The sequence below is a fragment of the Daktulosphaira vitifoliae genome, unplaced genomic scaffold, assembly GCF_025091365.1.
Source record: "Daktulosphaira vitifoliae isolate Bord-2020 unplaced genomic scaffold, ASM2509136v1 Scaffold_4, whole genome shotgun sequence".
In the NCBI taxonomy this organism is placed as follows: Eukaryota; Metazoa; Arthropoda; class Insecta; order Hemiptera; family Phylloxeridae; genus Daktulosphaira; species Daktulosphaira vitifoliae.
This window is the reverse complement of record NW_026099575.1, coordinates 15,693,379-15,714,137: the sequence shown is the minus strand read 5'-3', so window position 1 is coordinate 15,714,137 and position 20,759 is coordinate 15,693,379. Positions and strand designations below refer to the sequence as shown.

The 20,759-nt window shown below is 25.7% G+C and overlaps 2 protein-coding genes across 2 annotated transcripts; both read right to left on the bottom strand.

The window, feature by feature from the left end:
• Nucleotides 1–3,105: 3,105 nt before the first annotated feature.
• Nucleotides 3,106–5,838, bottom strand: LOC126904640 (uncharacterized). Its single transcript, XM_050683834.1, has 2 exons — nt 5,453–5,838; nt 3,106–3,920 (listed from the first exon to the last, which is right to left on the bottom strand). Exons 1-2 carry the CDS (start codon nt 5,489–5,491, stop codon nt 3,588–3,590), a joined length of 372 nt encoding a protein of 123 aa, XP_050539791.1. The 5' UTR covers nt 5,492–5,838; the 3' UTR covers nt 3,106–3,587.
• Nucleotides 5,839–14,193: 8,355 nt separating this feature from the next.
• LOC126904639 (uncharacterized) lies at nt 14,194–18,909 on the bottom strand. Its single transcript, XM_050683833.1, has 2 exons — nt 18,563–18,909; nt 14,194–14,494 (listed from the first exon to the last, which is right to left on the bottom strand). The coding sequence occupies exons 1-2, from the start codon at nt 18,711–18,713 to the stop codon at nt 14,262–14,264; spliced, it is 384 nt and encodes a 127-aa protein (XP_050539790.1). The 5' UTR covers nt 18,714–18,909; the 3' UTR covers nt 14,194–14,261.
• Nucleotides 18,910–20,759: the final 1,850 nt, after the last annotated feature.

The window sequence follows — 20,759 nt, the reverse complement described above, 5'->3', positions numbered from 1 at the left end:
TAACTTGGGATTTGGATACCGTTCGTAAGTATGGTATTGAAGAGTAATTTTTTAATAGAACAAAAAAAAAGGTCATCAAGGACTTCTGGATTAAGGGTGATTGGGAGCTTCTTAGATAAAAATATCGGTTGACCCTTTTTTTCAATCCAGTTCTGGCTCCATACCCACGTATAGCTCTAAAAACACCACCATAAATCGTTAATTTATTAATTATTGACGTTGTTCATTACTAGTAGAATAATAAATGACGCCTTCGTTTAATTTCAATTATAATCAGTGTTGATTGAATTGTATTGGTTGGTATGTCGATGAACTGTCTAGAAGGATTAATATGGTTGAATATAGGTCTATTTTTTCAAATTATAATAAAAAGTTAAAGACTACTATAACACTATTAAAGGTAACCAAACTTAATATAAAGTTATTGATAGTTTTGCTACAAATAGGTATGTTTATGTATTACTACAACAACAAAGGAATATCTTACCTTTAGATAATTAACCCTCAATGTAAACATTGAATGATGCAGGTAAAATTACAATTTAAATGTATGTGTTTTATAAACGACAATTTACAAATGTTTTCGAACGATGTTAGATTTTAATCACACATTGTGTGAAAAAGAACTAGTAATTAGTTTATTATGATTAATGGTATTTTCATGGAAATACATTCATGTGTAATTTCATTTAGTGGTTCTGATATGAATATTTTCGCTGTCGATAACTCCATTTAATGAACTGTATAAATGTAACCATAAATGCGTATTTCCTACGCTTTCTATACAAAATTGTTAATTACTATAATTACCCAATGTGTTAGAGGTATATAAAATGTAACATATAATGGAAAATTATACTATGATATTTATGACTCGTGTAAGTTTTACACGTATTTGAATAAATTCACATTGTCCAATGTTTCTTTATTCTAAGTTAATTAAATTGTATCAACTGTAGATGTATTACACATCGGTAATACTGTAACAGTCGAGATGATTTATCAATCGAAAATATTGAATTTTGTCAGTAGCAAAATTACTGACCAAAATAGCCTGTCAATTAAGAAGAACAAGAACACATAAGTGTTGAAAATCATTTGTATCACGCGACAATTATAAAGTATAAAGAGTAGTTAATTAAAGTAACTATAAAAAATGAAAAATATATTACTTACAATAATGACATTTGCACAATACATTATTACAAAATATTGAGTTAGTTTAAAAGCATGTTTTCGAGTATAATGTTACTTGTTTTAATGTTATGAGATATTGAACACATTTTGCCGCGAAGATGATCGAAGGTTTTAATACTTAAACACAGATTGCACCGTTTAATTTTATTTGATACATTTAAAAATTGGCTTCAGCTAAATGTGGGCACTGGCCAGTAAACAACTACCATTTCGTATATTAGCTCTATATTATGTTTAGAATGGCGAATATAAATTATTTAATGATACAGTGTACACATCCGGACACGACTATACAATTTAGAAAATTCTTTTAGAATTGCTTTTCATGGTCATTTTTGTCAAAGAATTAACCCATTACGTGTTTAAATGCGTAATGGGTTAATTGCATTACACAACTTGAAGTTTTTATGAGAGTCACAATTCAATTACTCCAAATATTTGCCAATACTATTCATTGGTTTTAATTTTTTTACTTTATGAATGACCCTTTAATTTCATTAAACAAGTTCAATAAAACTACTATACACTCGTTTTATAAAATAATGTTCTTCCATCGACAGTAATTATGTTAGAAAATAAAAATATGTATTGTAGATTTACGAGCCCTGATTAAGACATTGAGAAAGTCGCGGTTAAAAATTAAAAGGGACCTTTGCGTCATAGATATTTTGAAGGTTCATACCTAATTCTTTGCTTTAATAAAATATCTGAAGCCAGGGGATGATGACTTCCTTAATCTGGGTTACAATCAATATATAATTAATAATAATCTTTAAAATAACAAAAATTAATTTAAGGCGTAATAAATGCAACAAAAATAGCATAGACTATGATAAATGATATGCACTAAAAAAAATTACTTTTTCTTTTATAAAAGTAATATAAATCAAATCATAATAAAGTGTTTCGTATTATTTATTAGTTAATTGTTAACTTAATGTTAAACAAACTTAACAAATAAATTTAATTTAATAATTATTATCTGTATTAATATATAAAATTCCTCAATTCTAAGTTTTTGTGCATTTATTTCATCTGATTTTAGTAAAATATAATTTATTTATATTAACCACGGTACAAAAATTTGTTAATATTCAATTTAACCGAAACTTTCAATTAATTAAAAATGAAATAATAAATATTTTATTACTAAAATTTTAATTTGTACTTAGTAATAAATTAAAATAATAGAAAACACATAACTTATTTAAAAATATGATTTTAAGCTAATCAAATACATAACCTTTTGTGTCGCCTTTACCATTACTAATTTATTCAAATTTATTTAATATGTGACTATACTTATGCAATAGTTAACACTCAATTTTTCTACTACTTCATAGGCAATAAAAATCGCATTAAAATGATGTAATGAAAATTAATTTTCTTAAACTCTATTTAATTTTAAAAGCAATTAAATAACATTTAAAATATTTTGATTATTCCCGAGAACATAAAATAATAGCTATATCTATAAAATAACACTATTAATTGTTATTAATTTATTGCATAGTATATTTTTTAAAAATTAGCATAGAAGTGTTTATTATTCAAACTTAAAGGACAAGTTTTAATTTCATAAGTATTGAAACTAAAAATAAAAATACAATTGAAAAACTACAACATATTTTGGCTCTATAATATAGAATATATTTTGGTAAGATATTTTAATTTTTATTAGAAATGTTTATTAAAAATTCAAGTTATCTTATGAGTTTTATTTGACATTTATTGCCAAGTAAAAGCAAAAAACAGATTTTAATAGCTAAAAATTATTTATTTAATTTTTTAGTCTCGACTGAATATTACTAATTTAACATAAAAACGAAGAACAAAATAATGGTAATTTATATATACATTTTATTCATTTTGAAATATATTATTATTACTCTGTCTTAATGTTGAAACAATAGTTAAATATAAAACTTATATTAAAAGTTTAAACATAAAATACAATATCTAAAAATGATAATATTACTTTTGATTACACGTTATCACAAAAATGAATAAATTTACATAAGTGGCATTGTAAGTTTTATCTAAAATATTTTTTACATAATTCTTAAATAAAATGTATATGTTATGTATGTAATAATGTATGTACACAATGTTATACTTATAATTTGATAGGATTTTTGATCATAATTGAGTAAAAAGTAAATAAAAATATTTTAGAAGTATCGTAAAATTTAATTTAATATACATGCGATTTCGTGAAGTTTTGTAAGCAGTTTATAAAATAGTTATATACTTGTAATACATTCAAATTCATTAAATACTTCCCAATATAATTCATTTTGATCTCATTCTTAAACGTAATTAGAGCTAAAAATAATAACTATACTATCACAAGTCTTTAATTTTGCCTTTATTTTTTATAAGGAATACAATTATATTTGTCTAGGTGCCGTATATTGGGGTTGATAATAAACTGAATTTAATGGGTACTGCGCTCTTTGTTGATTATACACATAGTCTCTTACGACCTGTTGTTTCCTACGTTCGTCTTGACGTCCATCAATACCTAAGCCAATTCGCTCTATCAGTCTCTCAGATTGGAAGCCATGAAGAGCAATAAACTCTGGTGCGCGACGTTTTGAAACATCGGGATCAAACGACCATGATTGTTTTTTATGAAATTCAGGTGACCCAAGAATATTGTCTTTGAGAACAGTGACTATGCCGCCTCCATAGATTGCTGGAGTATAACCCACTACAACAATCTGTAAGTACAATGTCCATAAATAAAAAAAATCATACAGTGTTTCATAAAACATAATTTAATTAGTTTTTATTAAAAACTGCTATCCATGCTCTTAATTAGATGATCTGAATAAAACATTAAATTTTTTTTTAATCTTGTTTATGAAATCATGTAAATTTTTGTGTTCGTTATAATTACAATTTCTCTAGACATGACAACATAAACAAAATATACATAAAATTGCACTAGTCTTGTAGTGTAGATGTTTTATTGGACCTGTATTGATAAATACCTTGTTTTATGCAATGACAATAAAACTTGATTTTTAATACAATTACAATATTTTTATTGAGTTCAAGGACATTTTTAAAACTTACGATAATTACTTTTATTTTTATTTTGTAGTATACTAAAATCGAATTAATACATTGTATTTAGCAAGAAAAAGTAAAAATAAGTTAAAACTTTAAATACGTCCCTAAAGATTTAAGTGTTAAGCGTAGAATGTATGAATCTTAATGTCTTTAGATTTCTAACAAAAATTGAGTATTACTAAGTCAAATTTAAAGACGAAATACATATGGTTTTACACTTCGACGCTGATCAAAAAATATATAATCATTGTATATATATATATATATATATATACATCCATATTATTTTATTGTTCGTAAATTATGACAAGTTAAAGAGAAGATAAATCATAGTCAACAAGAATAACACTAAAAATGTAATTTTAAAGTATCCAAAAAAAAAGTTTTTTCAAAATTGATTATATTACTATACATTCTTTTTAAAATGTTGTTATAGATAGTTCATTTTGAGCTAATGCAGCAACTAAAAAGGAATATTATAATTTATACACTCTTTATTCTAAAAAATGTTAGTGAAACCTAATTATTATTGAGCTCCTTAAATTATGGTAAGATTGTTTAAAAACGACTTTAACTATTAGTGTATTTAAAAGTAAAAGAGAGTTATGGTTTTACGGAAAATAAAGTATGGATACATTGGAGTCTTCACAGGACATGTAGATTTCCTGATTCAAATATTTGTATTCTACTATTTGTAACATTTTTTTCAAAAAATCATACAACAAAATTGATAGGTATCAATTTTTTTTATAAAATATATATATATATATATATGACTATAACATGAGTTATCTTATAACTGATGTACAACCGATAACTGTTCAAATTTCAAGACGTTTATGGAGGCATAAAATAAATAAAAAAATGAGTAAAATAGTAACTAAGAAAAGTTTATAAAAATCTCATATATCGGCCGGTGTTTACTATTTTTTAATTAAAATGAGGTATTTGTTTCGTTATAAATGAATTGGTTTCTATTAATATTTTAAAGTTAATACAAACGAAATATTAAAATTTATAGTAATCGACTTAACTAATTAAGTTTATTTCAATATATTATTTTATCTCGCCCTACTAAGTGAAAACTTGATTAAATTCATAGATAAATATTTAATACTGTTTGAGTATTATAATTTTGTCGAAGTTCGAGTTGAATTAAAATACTTGTATAGCTTACCAGTATAATTAAACACAGCGATCCTTTTACGAACTGCATGATGATCAGATCGACAAGACGTTAGAAATGATGTGTGGTGAACAAATTGAATCGTAGTAGCACTCGAAGAAAGATAAAAGACCCATAAATTAGAACTAAATACAAGACTCAGAGTAGCATGTGCGATATTATGTTGCTGTTCAACACCTGTTGAACGGCGCACGTTAATTTTACAAATGTGAGCTAGTGGGTCATCATCCGTAGCAGTATCGTACGAGTGCTTTGACCACCGAGCCACAATACCGTCAGCACATGGTTACAACACGTTATCCGATAGTTGCCGTCGTTATTGTGAAATATGACATTAACTCAAGACTTCGAATGGTCACCGTCGTATATGACCGTGTTTACACTTCAAATTATTCTTTGTAAAGTTGTCTACTCTGGTGCTATATGACTAGTAAAAACAAGTTAAACTCTCTCGGCGACAGTAATCTTAAGAGAGCACGTAAAATAGTACAATGTCATTGAGCAAATATTAGTAATATTGTATTATTATTCAAGTAAAGTGTTTATAAAAATCTTCGACCTCCGTGTATGGAAATTCAATAGATAAGATTAGATTTTTTTTAATTTTATTGAAAATGTTTATTCGATTATTTTTCATGAAAACACTGCCATATATACAGGAATTAAAATCTTTGTACAACACTGTTAACTACTATAAAATATTTATAAAGGGATTTTGTTGCTGGAGAATGACTGAACTTCGCATCAATCTGTAATTGATCATTTTGAATATTTTTGAGGTCACCATCATGACACGCCCAGCACTTGAGAAACGAATTTGCTACATTGAACTAGGTAGTATGTGATCAACCACACGTAGCCCTAAGATATTTAACGATCGTGAGTAGGTTACATAAAAATTGTTTTTTAATAATAATAAGAAATTGGTTTCGTTACCACTAAAGTTACTGAGTAAATTATTTTATAATATTAAGCTATTCGTGGTTAAAAAAAATTATTTCAATGTTTATTGAAGACTACTTAATATTTTATAACCATAAATCTTTAAATATTAAAGTATACCTTAGTAATGTTTTTACTACATTTTATTTTATAAATTTTATTTTTCTATAATATTTAATAATAATTCTATCCTATAGATTCGTAGTATTATATTAATGTTATGTAATAAAATATGATATATTCTAATGTAAAAATATATAAAATGTTTTTGGTAAAATCATAGAAAATGCTAAATTTTACAGTATACAGTTTGGTAGTAATTAAGGCGATAATTTTTGTAGTAAAAAATAAGTTTTAATGATAAGATTTTTACACGTAACTAGAACTGAAAGAAATGCGACTAATTATTATAAAATGTTTTTAGACCCTCGATTGGGTTATAATTAAGTTGTTGAGTTATCAACACTGTAATAACTTGGATACCGTTTTCCAAACGTAGATTTTGTTCTATGTATACTTTAATGTATGACAATATCTCACTGTTTACCTAAGATATATTTTTCTACATAATCTAATAAGAAATTATTTGAGAGCAAGTACGGAAGGTGATTAATATAATATTTTGAGTTTATTATTAATTAAAACCAAACTAGTGAATTTCGATGCTATATAATATAATTTTGCGATTCAAAACCAGAGGTTGAAACCATTGAGATGTTTTGGAAACGTTTGACAAGCAGCTAACAATTTTTTATTTTCATCTTTAAGCCGGCATTGCATCCTTTTCGTTTATGATTTAACATTTATTCTTAATTTTTTATTACAATTAAAGTAAATTATTACCATATCACTTTTTATTAACAATTTTTTTATTTCATATCTAAGTTTAATCAAATTCCATTTCAATGATTAAATACTTTGATTTATATAGGAACACATAAGTGATAAAATTATGGAATAATCAACAAAAATTATTAATATAATATTGATAATATGATCACTAAATGACCAGATTTTTTCACAGTTTTAATAATAAATAAAACATATTAATGTATATTATTCTATTAAAAATGTATCTGTTTAGAAACCTATTTTGTGTGTTGTCATTAGTAATACAGAATAAAAAAAAATTGGTAATTTATAAAAGATAAGTATTTTACCAAAAAAATATTAAAATATATTTAAAACGAGACTACCGAGTACAGGCCAAATATTTTTAGTTGTGATATATTCTCGTGGAAAAAGTTGGGGGTGTCGCCTCACACCCTACTACCATTCAAATAAAGTTATTTGAGAAGATATAGAAAAGTAAAAAAAAAATAATGAGAAACCATAGAAATGCAATAAAATTGAGAAGCTATAGAATATAAAATCATTAGGAAGCCATAGAAATGCAATAAAAATATTAAGAAGCCATAGAAATGCAATAAAAAATTGAGAAACCATAGAAATGCAATAAAAAAAATGAGAAACCATATAAATACAATAAAATTAAGAAGCCACAGAAGTGCAATAAAAAAATGAGAAGCCATAGAAGTGCAAAAAAATAAAAAGAGAAACCATAGAAATACAATAAAATTGAGAAGACATAGAAATGTAAAATTATTACAGAAAAATTGTTCTCAAAAATATTCTTTTGGTACATTACTCTTCTAACTACTGAATATGATATTATCATTACATATTATTTTATTACTTATTAGTTTTTCATATTGTCTGTGTTTATATCATAAAATTAATGCTTAACCGTAAGCTATTGTGATTTTTACCCCCAAATACTGTTCATTGCCTATATTTTAATATTATTATTCAAACTCAAACATTTATGTAAAAAGCGACAATTAATCAACGCTTATATAAGAGCACACAGGTTAAATCTATCTTATGATCAGTGTCATAAAACACTTTTCTATGTAGTATCATTATAATAATAATAATAATAACTAAATAATAATGACATGTCAATAATTAATTTACCTTGACCTAGACCAATAATAGTATCAAATTTTTAATTATGACAAAAATAATCTCATTGACTCAACAATATACACTTTTGTGCATTTATTCAGGGACATTAATTGTTTATTTAACATAGTTACTGTTTTAATTATTGCCTGAAAATTAATTGATATTTTTTTTATCTAGCTGTTTTTACTATCGTTATTCTTTCGTAACATTTATATGGCATACTTTTCATTATGTCGTGTATATGAATGAGTATGTCTCATCAATGACTATTAGGAAAATAATTTATTACTAAAACATTCAGATTATTAACGATTATATATGTTTAAAAGATAGTAAGAGTTGATATACTTTTATATTGATAAAAATATAGAGTTTACCGAATTAAAATAAAAACTCAGATAATTTGCAAACACTATTTAAAAAATATTAATTAGATTATAATGAATAGTAGCAATAATAGATTTTTTTTTTCAAAATTTTTTTATTATATTATTGCATTCTGTTCTATACAATTATACATATTTAAAAATACATTTAAAAAGTTAATATTTTTTATAAATAATAAAATATGAATTCTACAGTGTTACATGTTATAAATATATTAATTGAATATATTTGATTGAAAATTAATGATAATCCATATTTACAATTTCATAATACGATTTAAAGCTAAAAATATGATGTCAAACAGTGAAGACTTAATTTTGTTTTTAGGAAAAATGTTTTCTTGTATTGTTAACACAGTAAACTTGTAATTATAGATAATATTAATAAAACTAGGTCACAATTTATCGTAAAAACTATAACATATAAACATGAATCGTAAATATATTACTATTAAGCTTACAAATTTTTACTAGGCCGCTTAATATATCCAGTTTAAATGAAAATTTAAACGCTATTTTACACATAACATTCACTGATTTTGGTATTTAAAACGATATTGAATATAATTTTATAATGAAACAATTTAATTGAATATATAGTCGGGCATTCACTGATTCATGAACACTCTAATGAAGTTTTTGTGCAATTTGGGTATTACGTAAAGGTCTTTGAAGCCACTGGAAAGATGACCTTGGTCATGTACAAAAAATCAACAAGAGTGTAACGTGCATAATTGTTTAAATTACTAAAAAGATTTACAGAGAAACTATGTAAAATTCTTAAAAGACAATGAATTATTTTTTTTTTTATCATTTTTTTAAATAGTTTAAAGCCCAAAAGTTACAATAATAGTACAAACTTTTTTGAAGGTTTACTTTAAGTATTACAACAACAAAATAATAATAATAATAATAATAAATGCAGAATTTTTATAATATACATGTAATTCATATGTCTTAACGTTATCTTCTGGTAAAATATTGTAAGATATTTCTGCATTCGAGTTTTAAGAAATATCTTAACGTTAATCTTGTAATTTCAAAAATTTTCTTTATGTCAAGGTTATTGCGAAATAAAAAAGGTACCACTAGAATTTATTATTCAGCGTTGAGAAAGAATTCTTTCCAAAAATAACGAATTTCTAGAACGATTATTTTTTGTAGGAACGAAGTTAGGATATACTTCTTTTAAGGGGTTAGTAATAGTTGAAAGGATGAAAATATGAGTTTTAAAAATATTATTTTTTTTTGACATATTATATTTTAATATAAGAAACCCAGCACAGGGAGGTCGCGGCACAGTGATGACGTGGCATAGATGGATCAAGTTTAATGATATCTGACAGTGATTAAAATCACTATAAAAGAAAAAACGTTTCGATGTAAATCTTTAGATAGTGTTTAATTTTAAAAAATTGGTGGATTATTCCAAAAACTACATGATCTGCTAGTTCCTTATTAATATCATAATTAAGATAAAGTATGTCGAATGAAAAATGGATTATTAAAAAATATTATTTCTCATAAAAAAATAATGTTGTCCATACACTTTTCAATATGTCATAGCATTATAAAGTTAAAAATGTAAAAATATAAAATCGAGAATTTTCACCAATAATAGCATTCGGTAGCCATTTAACCGTGAAGACAAAATAAAGTCCGAATTTTTTTTTTACCATAATAAAGTATATTACATTAGTTTTAATTTAAGATATATATATATAAGTGTCAAATTTTCCGGAACATTTTCAAAAGTCAAGTTGAAAAAATTAATTTTTTGTGAAAAAGTTGTCATTTTAAATCCCTTCCTGTGGGCAAGTAAAGGGTCACATATAAAAAAAAATATACCAAATGAAAGGTAATGATATCATGCATCTATATAAGAAAAATTTATATTGATTCGGTTATTTTTAAAAAGTTATGGCAATTTTAAGTAAAAAAATTTCGAAAATTAGCGATTTTTTAATTTGTAATTTTTTGGAGGTTTCCCCCATTTACGGGGAACGAGGGAATTTTTTTCAATTTTTGAGGGTAATGTCTTCGACTAGATACGATTTGTGATTTTTTGACGTATCATTGAAAGAAATCGGTTCGGTGAGAGCTGAAAAAAGTGGTAACAGACACACACAAAAAAAAAACACATCTTAGTAAAACCAATACCTTATCAGCTTCGCATCGAAGCTAAAAAAATATTGTGAAACAAAGTCATGGTTATATGGCTGGACCTTGCCTCATTGGTTGGTGACCACTGTAATTCAAAAACTATTTGAAGAATTTGAATGAAATGTATACAGGTTATTGTAAGGATAAAAAACTAGTGCCTGATCAAAAGATATTTTTTTTTTATTAAAAATTATGTTTTATAAACAATAAATTAATGCTATTTTCCTTGATTATTCGCTAATTTATTACCATTTGGTCATTATTAGGCATGCCTTGCGATATTATTCATAAAATTTTACTAATCATATAAAATCAATAAAACAATAAAAAATCATTAGTTTAATAATTTACCTAGAGCCTAATTAAAGATTTTTTTTTTTTAATAAACAAAATAATAGCCTAAAATATAATTTAATAACTTAGTATTATTTATTGCATAAGACAAATTAAGCTATTGTTATAAAGAAAAAACATTTTTTTTTAAATACTCCTTTTTTTATTCCTTTTCTCTAAGGAAGGGGATAAGATTACATACTTTGCCAGGTGTAAGAGACGACCAAGTGAGAGTGTAATTACACAACATATTTGTAATGAAGTTGTGGTATAGTGAGAAAAGAGTATACAAAAACAAAAAAACACAGGATGAGAATCAAAAATCCGATGATGGAAATTGAAAAGGGAAGAAGAAAAAAAATACATAAATGATGTGTGGAATAGATCTATTAGTTTTGTAAAGATTACTGCAAATGAGATTGTTAGTGAAAATAGGAGTAGAATACGAAAAAACAAAGAAACCTTCTGGTGGGAAGAGAAAGTTCAGAAAATCATAGAGAGTAATTATAAGTACGATAGAAAAGTAAAAAAATAGAAGATTTGAGGGAATGTTGTGCAAAACGCTTGTGCAAAGAAGCGAAATGTGCGGTAAGACGAAGTTTAATAGGTATGATGAGTTATATGATAGACTCATAACAAAGTAATGCAAAAAATAAGTTTATAAATTTGTAAAAGTAAGATAAAAACGGTCTAAAGATTATTACAATGTGAGACGTATTAAAAGTGACGATAAAATGCTAACGAACGATTATATTCTCCTTCTTCTTCCTCGCCTTAATCCCAACTACTTGGGGTCGGTCACCCTTATCCTAAACTTCCACTTGACACGATCTCCCACATCATCTACGCTCACATCAGCTGTCCTCAAATCGCATTCAATAGCATCCCTTCATCTCTTTTTCAGTCTTCCTCTACCTCTTCTTCCTTCAACATTCATTTCTATAATTGTTCTTACAGCTTCCGATTATTCTCTCCTCATAACATGACCAAACCATCTAAGTCTACTTTCTCTCATCTTATCCACGATTGACGCTACACCTATACTCCCTCTTATATGCACGTTCCTTATTCTATCTTTTCTAGTTACTCCACTCATCCGTCTAAGTATTCTCATCTCTGCTACATTCGTCCTCTGCTCTACTTTCTTATCAACCGTCCAACACTCTGAACCATACACCATAGCTGACCTTATTACAGTCTTGTAGAATTTACCTTATCGTCGCTAACGAACGATGATGATATGAATAAAGATGCAAAGAGTATTTTTAATAATTACTGAATGAGGAGTATCTAAGAGAGACATCTGAGTATTTCTCGTGGAACGAGTCACTGGTGGATTTAATTAGAAATAAAGAGGTATGGGAAGCTGTGGCATCAATGAAAAATAATAAAGGAGTAGGACCAAATGGTGTGTTAGTTGGTCCTAATTATATATTATATTTTATTTGTTATGTCTCTATTATATTATTAAAAACTTATAATTTAGTTAATTACACATGTATTTCCAATTATGTGTTATAATTTATAACGTGAAAAATACTCAATAAGTAAATAGTATTCTTTAAGTTCATTCTTTATGCTTTATAGGGGCGTCAACTTTTTTCTTAAATAGTAATATACTTAGTTATATTACTTTAACTTAGATTAAAAATAGGACAATGATCTAACTTAAAATATGACAGGTTAATAAAAACTTTTAGATCAGTATTTGGGAAGTTAATACTACGTTCTTTAAAAATATGTTTAATTAAAGCTTATGTTACGTACTATAAAAAAAAATTGTCCCGACGACTTATTTTCTATGTGAAAATTATTGCAACTCAAAATGGTATATATGTATATTGTAGATTATATTTGAGTGAATGGTTGTTTTGTATTAGCATGAGAATGATTGAGTTAAACTGTGCTTCTTGAATAAATAATTTATATATGTTAATATATAGTAATTTATTAGATAGACAGTTAAGTTAATAAAACAAAACTTTTATTTTCCATGTTTTTTTAAAACGTTTTGATCTAACATGCCGTATTTATTTTATTTTTTATACAATGATGTAAATAGAGTTGTATCTTATGAGATATCAAGGAACAAGAGATAAAAAGAAAGTTCTATTTATTTTTAATATCTATTTTAAATACATAATATTTTTTAATATTACAATATAGAAAAATTTTGAAAATGAACCACTAATTATCATAGTATAATACATGTAGTGCTGGGAAAATTCCTGAATTTAACGGAAGTCGTTCCATTCCTCGTTTACTTCCAAAAAAAAAGAAATTCTTCTCAGATTTTATTATTTTACGAATTTCGAAATTTCTTTCGAGACACCCCTCCATTTTTCTATTTCATTTTTTATGATTTGTTTCAACTAATCCTTAATACAACTCTATTTACATCTTTGTAAAAAGAAATAGTATAAAAAATAAAATAAATACGGCATATTAAAACAATAAAGTTTGTAAAAAACATTAAAAATAAAAGTTCTGTTTGTTGCACCCTGTGTTCAAAGTTCTTGTGCCCTTGCACGTCTTGAGTAATTGGATCCTAACAGCTACCCCTTAAATTTTAAGATAGTCATTGAAAAACTTTTAATATATGTAGTTATATGTTATTTAATTATTGTTTACTCCCGTTATTCATTAGATTTGAGGTTAGCCGACATCCTCTTAAGTACCCCTCTCTCACACTTCAATAATAGTGATTCAAAATTTATTATTTTGATTGAATTTCGGAAAACAGAAATTAGTTTTAATGAGATAATAGAATTGTTGTAGTAATAAATTTTTAAATGGTTTTCGTTGTATTTTTTTCACATCCCTCTCAAGTATAAAATTTTCATTATCAAGTGTTTTATTTCACAGACTTTTTGTAAAATTGTATAGTTGAGAATATATTTGATACAATTTCATTATTTTTACTTTATGAATTAAATACAAGTATAATTTATTATATTTCCATATATAATTATTATAAAATATAAAAAAAAGAGTATAGTTTTTAACATTTAACTGTCCTTTGATGGGCTATCATTTGAAATGCTGGACGGAACAATTTCTTCACTATTTATAGCAGTTTTGATTACGATCGGCGTTTTTTCTTCACTTGGAACCACACGTAACTCTTTACAAGCTTTAAACACTGCAGCTGCTTTAACAGGGTCTACCGTCAATCGTTTTACTGTTGGTATGTCAGGTCGAGGCTTCTGTAATGAGGTCGCTGGTCGCGATTCCATTTGTCCTAAAGAGTAGTTATTTTTAAAAGTAACCTAATATATAAATAATGTAATATAATGACTTTAAGAGTCTAGTTATAAATAACAGATTTTATTGATATTGATTTTTACACTACTAAATGTCGAATAATACCCATAAGTATTATAAAAGCTATTAATTATAAATTTGTGGTATTTATTAAGAATCATATTAACCAGATATATACTATAATATTATTTTTTAAGAAGGATTATATCTTTTTAAGTTAATTCATTTTATCTAATAAAAATATTAAACATATTAAAAAATTCAATTTATGCGCATCTAAATTTTAAATAAATATAGACTTTAATTAGGAAAATATAAGTATTTAAATAAGTTTTAACTGTAAAAAAAATTAGAAATATGCAACATTTTGTTAGTTAATAGAGTAACGAAAAAAATTGTGTCCTATAAATAATTATCAAAAAACAGTATTAATACTACATTAACAATTACTGTAGTTTACAAAAATTATATAATAACCAGTGGCACCAATCTTCAAGTTTCACTAGAGTAGCTGACCTACTCCATTAGGAGTGGATGGCTGGTTGATATTTGTCATATAAATCAACTATTATAAATAATTAATATACTAATGTTTGTTTACTGAAGACTTTATAATCTATTTAAAATTAAATAATATAGTTGATAGAACTGGATAATAATTTTTATTCAATAAAATATTTCATAATAGTTATTTAACATTTACTATGTCAGATATAGTAATCCTACCGATTTATTAACAGCCAGACCGATTATAATGAAATACATGCATGTTATCAGTTGTTATTTGCTTAATAATATTATATTTGAATATGCAAAATATTTTTATTTATTGAAAGAAAAAAAAAAAAAAAAGAGGTAAACTGAACTTTATAAAAAAAAAAAATTAAATCCAACATAATAAAAACTTGATTTTTCGCTCATTTTCTAATATTATTAAATATTATTTAGATATCATCAAATATTTTTTCTTAATTTACCAAAAAAAGGCATTCAACAATAAATAATTTGGTTTTGTAAAAAATTTATGTATCTATCAATTCTTTTCCAATCACTGAAAGATAATTATTAGAATTGATTAATTAAAAAAATGCAATTCTTGAGGGTGGTTGGGGGTTTAAAAATCAAAAAATTGTCCTACTTATTATTTTACTTTGGTGCCACTAATGAAAATGTGTGCATGTAATAACATGCATATTAATATAACAAACATTTTAAAAGCTAAGATTACAGGCCCAACTAATAAAACAATGTGTTTGTTTTAATTGTTAGTCTTTTCTATTTGTGCAAGTAATCTATAAGGATTGTTTACTTTTGTCTTCTGTTAAATAGTTGTTTTGCATTAAATATTATTTAACATTTAACAATAATCTTAAACGTCGAACACTCAATGTAGTCTAATATATTTGTAACAAACATTAACATTATTTAATAAAGATTTCAATAAAAGAAAATCATTTTTAACTGATTAAAAATATAGTGTAATTATAACTTATGACATTGATTAATTAAACAATTCAGTTCACTCCCATTTGACACTTTCGGTACAAAACAATATAAAGAAAACGAAAGCAGAGACATGAATAGATATGAAATCTACACACAAATCATCACATCATACATTTTCTGTTTAAATAATGGCTCATTTAAAATAATCGAAGATTGATAATGATTAAATTCAGTTTTCACTGTGACTCTTATCGACTCATTGTGTTACAGGTTATACTACATAAAGAACAAACATGAACCTAAATATGATTCGAGTTTGATTGTTCCTTTTTTTCCCAGCGAGATCTATTGACAGTGATGAATTTTGTCATAATTTTGTGTATTTATCATAAAATTTCAATAAAATGACTCGTCAAACTTTATAAAGCAACTTAGGATGGAATTTAATAAGTATAAATAAGATAAAATGTTGAATACAATTGCAACTTGATAAACAATTAGACTATTATAGTTAGAATCACTCAATATCCTATTTTAATATTACTATGAATTCTCAAAAGAGTACAGTGGCGGTAATCTTCTATTTGAAGGGGATTCAATCAGATTTTCCTAATTGATATACCTTATATGACATTTTTGTATAATTTTCGTATTTTATATTTTGGATATTTAATAAAATATAGGGGATAAGAATAAACCCAACCAAACCTTTGTCAGTCGTAAGAGGCGACTAATGAGGTTGCGTCAGGTCGACAGTCGTCATAAAATGTTATCGAAATTATGAGGAGTCCTGAACAAAATGTAGGCGATTTGTCCCATCTCAAATGTACGTGGGGAAAACAGGTGAGTAGAAATAAAGTAATTAAAAACGGAGAAGGCTTAAGGAATAAAGTGTTTGATATTAGCTGGACAACTTGTGCGACTGATTGTTTCACAAGTTATGTGTACAGGTCTACTCAACGCTTGTAGTTTCAACGGTTTAGGTACATCACCACTTTACTCTAGGCTGGACTTGTGTAAAAGGGAGAAAGATAAATACAAAATAAGAATAGGTACTTGGAATGTTGGATGACCGACACCAAGTAGTTGGGATTAAGGGGAGGAAAATAAGAAGAGGATATTTAATAAGAAGAATACCATTTATGTAAATCCTTCAATTCACAATAATATTCTGATATAATCAATACAAATGAAAATGATCTTGAGATATGAGATTACAGTGCCGAAGAAATTTTTTATTACGAAAGTTTTTTATCCCTTTCCAAAATCATTTGATCACACTGAAATATTAATTAAATTTTTTACACTTTAATAAGATCTAACAATACAATATTACATAAATAAAGTCTTTTTTTATGAATTAATTCACGAATTTGTATTGTCATTATCAAAAGCTTACACATTTTTCTACCAGCTTATTGACTGTTTAACTACAACTCCCTAATATTGTGAGACAATAAAACGAAGTAATAACATGTTTTGTATCCCACGGACCGTGAGAGTCAGTGCCTCATTTACTTTTGATCTTAGAAAAGGTACAAACAAAAAATAGATTTTAAAATATTTGAAAAAGGAGCAGGTGCACAAACAATGGAAAGCAAAAGAAAAAAACCTTAAATTTCTTTTAAGAGTACAAAGTATACCTACACTAAATGAGTGTATTAAAATCGTTATTTAAGAAAGATTTTAAAAAAACGTTTGAGTAAAATTATTTGTATATAATAAAACTTGATTACTTTTAGCTAATATTATTAAAAATATTAATTTAAAGCTAAACAATATTTTTAATGTTTTATTTTATTTTTAGTTTTAAATAAAAATATTTTTTGTTCAAAATTTGCTTAAGAATAATAGACCCATCATTAGTTAATGTTGTTTAAATACTAAAATTTGTTTATTAGTTAGAGATATTTCGATAATCAGTCAAGTAAAATATTAAAATTATAAAAATTGATTTAATATTGTATTAAATAAATGTTGAGTAAAGACATATACATGAAATCATATTGATTAATTTTAAATATAGTTAAAGTAACTATATGATTACTATAACTCCCACTTATATTTTTGGCTAGCGTTAAAAGAATACAGTTACTGTATACAGTTATTTATTTTTCATTAAACTATAGAAGCATTCATAGGTTTAATGAAGAATAATCGCTGAAAAATCGTTGCTACATCGGTGTTAAGCCATAATTATACTGAAATATACAGGTATACTTAGGTTATTAAATTTGCGAAAATGTGAAAATAATCAGTCATAAAGAGAGAATAGCGAAGGAGAAAGCAGAAATTAATGGTTTAGGGCTGAATAATTTATTTCTAGGATAGATATTCATAACTAAAAACAGTGTGAATTAGTAGCGACACTAAAAATAATTATTCATGTGAAAGATCTAAAAAATGCCATGAAATATAGTAACACGAGTACTAGGTGCTCAATTTGTATGAGTATATCATTTTCACATTACTTAAAGTAAAAAAAAAAACTTACCAGCATGAACTAATAATGTAATATTATTTAGTTAGTATGTTTTAAATTTATATAAGAATAGTTTTGAAAAATGTAATTTCAAAATTAATAATTCAAAATATATACCGTTTACCGTCTCATTCCGAATACCCCGTCTAAATCCCGGAACGTTTTGTTGCAAGTTGTCATCTTGATTTGTTTCGATGTTACGTTGACAACTAAAATGTCTCTTGCAAAAGTTATAAGCTCTACGCATCTGATTCAGACACCAAGACATCTCATTCAATATTTTTGAAAAGAAACCTATCTTGAGAATTTTTCCAAAATAAGGAATCTTTTTTCTTGTTATAATTGTCTTAACAACGGTTGTAAAATAATTTTTTACAGCCAATATTTATATCATAGTCACTTAGAATAACTTTTACGAGCAAAATTATGTTTTTTGGAAACAATTATTACAAAAAACATAATTTCACATGACTATCTCAAATAAAATTGTAGCATTGTATTACCCTTAGTGAAATCAACACAAAAAAGTATAATAAATATTAAATACCCTCAATAGTATTATATTTTTAAACTGTAAGCCGAAAATAAATTATGTTTATATATTAAAAGAATGAGAAGTCTATATTACAATGGTTTTATTAAAATCGTTCAAAAAGTATTTTACTCACAGTATTTAAGGTATTTAAATACCTTATTTATTTTTCGTTTATCTGTTACATACGAGAAATATGAAAACAATCTTCAGTCGACTAAATAAACAGCAAAGGATATTATCGTACATTTCGTTGAACAAACGTTGTTTAACCTCTAATACAATAGTATTAATAGTTTAAAATTGACTACATATATATATTTTTTTTATAAAAATTAACTCGTAGTTTGAAGGTTTAATCGATTTTCAAACGTGAGCAACCTTTCTATATAAATTACTGTGCCATTACAAAAGATGGTAAGTGTCGAATTTGCTAGAGATTTCAACAGCCGACGACAATATGAGAATATTTTACACAATATTGACGACGGAGAGAGCAAACCACAAACTGAAAATACATATACAATGTTTTTGCTCGTGTTGTGCGTGATTTGATATGCGTATCTTTTTGTTTTCTTCGTTTGTACATGCACAGGTATAGACACTGGAAGTGTATTCGGGTCGAGATCACTTGAATGGATCCGTTTTCTCGCTTCCATCATCATAATATCATAATGTGGTGTGTCGATTGTGCCGATGAAGTTTCAGGCGGAGAAAGATATAATATTATTTGAAACCGTAACAATGAAATGATAATTCGTGGGCGGAAAATATCAAATGTTTTAATTCCGTAAGAGATGCATACACAGAAATTTAAGGAACAGTTCTGAAGTAATAACAAAATTAAATTAAATTATAATCCCAGTGTGTGTATGTTCATTCTTATAATTTGTGATTGTATTTTGTACTTGAATATGAATAGAATGATGCATATGCTTACCAAAGAAAATAATAGACATTATCAACGACTTTCTTGACTCGAAAGTCAACTTGCTAGTTATTACCACAATTTTTTTTATTGTTATTCTTAGAGTAATAATAATGATAGTGGATAAAATTACTTTTGCAGTAAAAGTTTCAAGTCAATCACTAAAAAAAACTTATCATTTCTGCGGCGTTTTCAAGCATAATTGATACAACTAATCGTCAATCGATTATAAAATAGCGCACACGTGTAAGTAAAACTTCAACCAATTTAATATAATTTTCACAATTTTTTATTATTAAAAAGTCGTTAAAAACCGTATAGTATTCGAATTTTTTTGAGTTATAGCGTCATGATGTGAAACATCAAAATAACCTAAATTTGTTGTAAGCATGGTAAATTATAAGAAGTTGAAATCAAAATAATCATATTTATTTTAGTTCTATCTTAACTTTAGATTAAAAAGAGCATATCAGTTATTTTTATTTAGATTAATTTTCAATTTATAGTTGTCAAGTTTTCATAAGGATTTTTAGGTATTTCAAACTTATGCGAGATTATTTAAATTCAGATAAATATTCACATTTACAAAGTATTAAAGTATTTTGACGTGGATTTTTCTTAAATGTTGTTCATTTAATAAAAAATGCGAACACTTAAACNTAAATATTCACATTTACAAAGTATTAAAGTATTTTGACGTGGATTTTTCTTAAATGTTGTTCATTTAATAAAAAATGCGAACAGTTACATATGTTGTTTTTCAAAAACTCATGTTTATTATAGTAAAAAACATGTGAACACTTAAATGAAAAAATGTACATCAGTTTTATAGTACTGATTAAATGAGTACTATA

Excerpts from the sequence above, each read along its gene's own strand:
- LOC126904640 (XM_050683834.1), bottom strand. The coding sequence starts at position 5,491 with ATGCAGTTCGTAAAAGGATCGCTGTGTTTAATTATACTG. Across the intron at positions 3,921-5,452 it reads CGCTGTGTTTAATTATACTG|ATTGTTGTAGTGGGTTATAC; the intron begins GTAAGCTATACA and ends TTGTACTTACAG.
- LOC126904639 (XM_050683833.1), bottom strand. The coding sequence starts at position 18,713 with ATGTCTTGGTGTCTGAATCAGATGCGTAGAGCTTATAACTTTTGCAAG. Across the intron at positions 14,495-18,562 it reads TCGGAATGAGACGGTAAACG|GACAAATGGAATCGCGACCA; the intron begins GTATATATTTTG and ends ACTACTCTTTAG.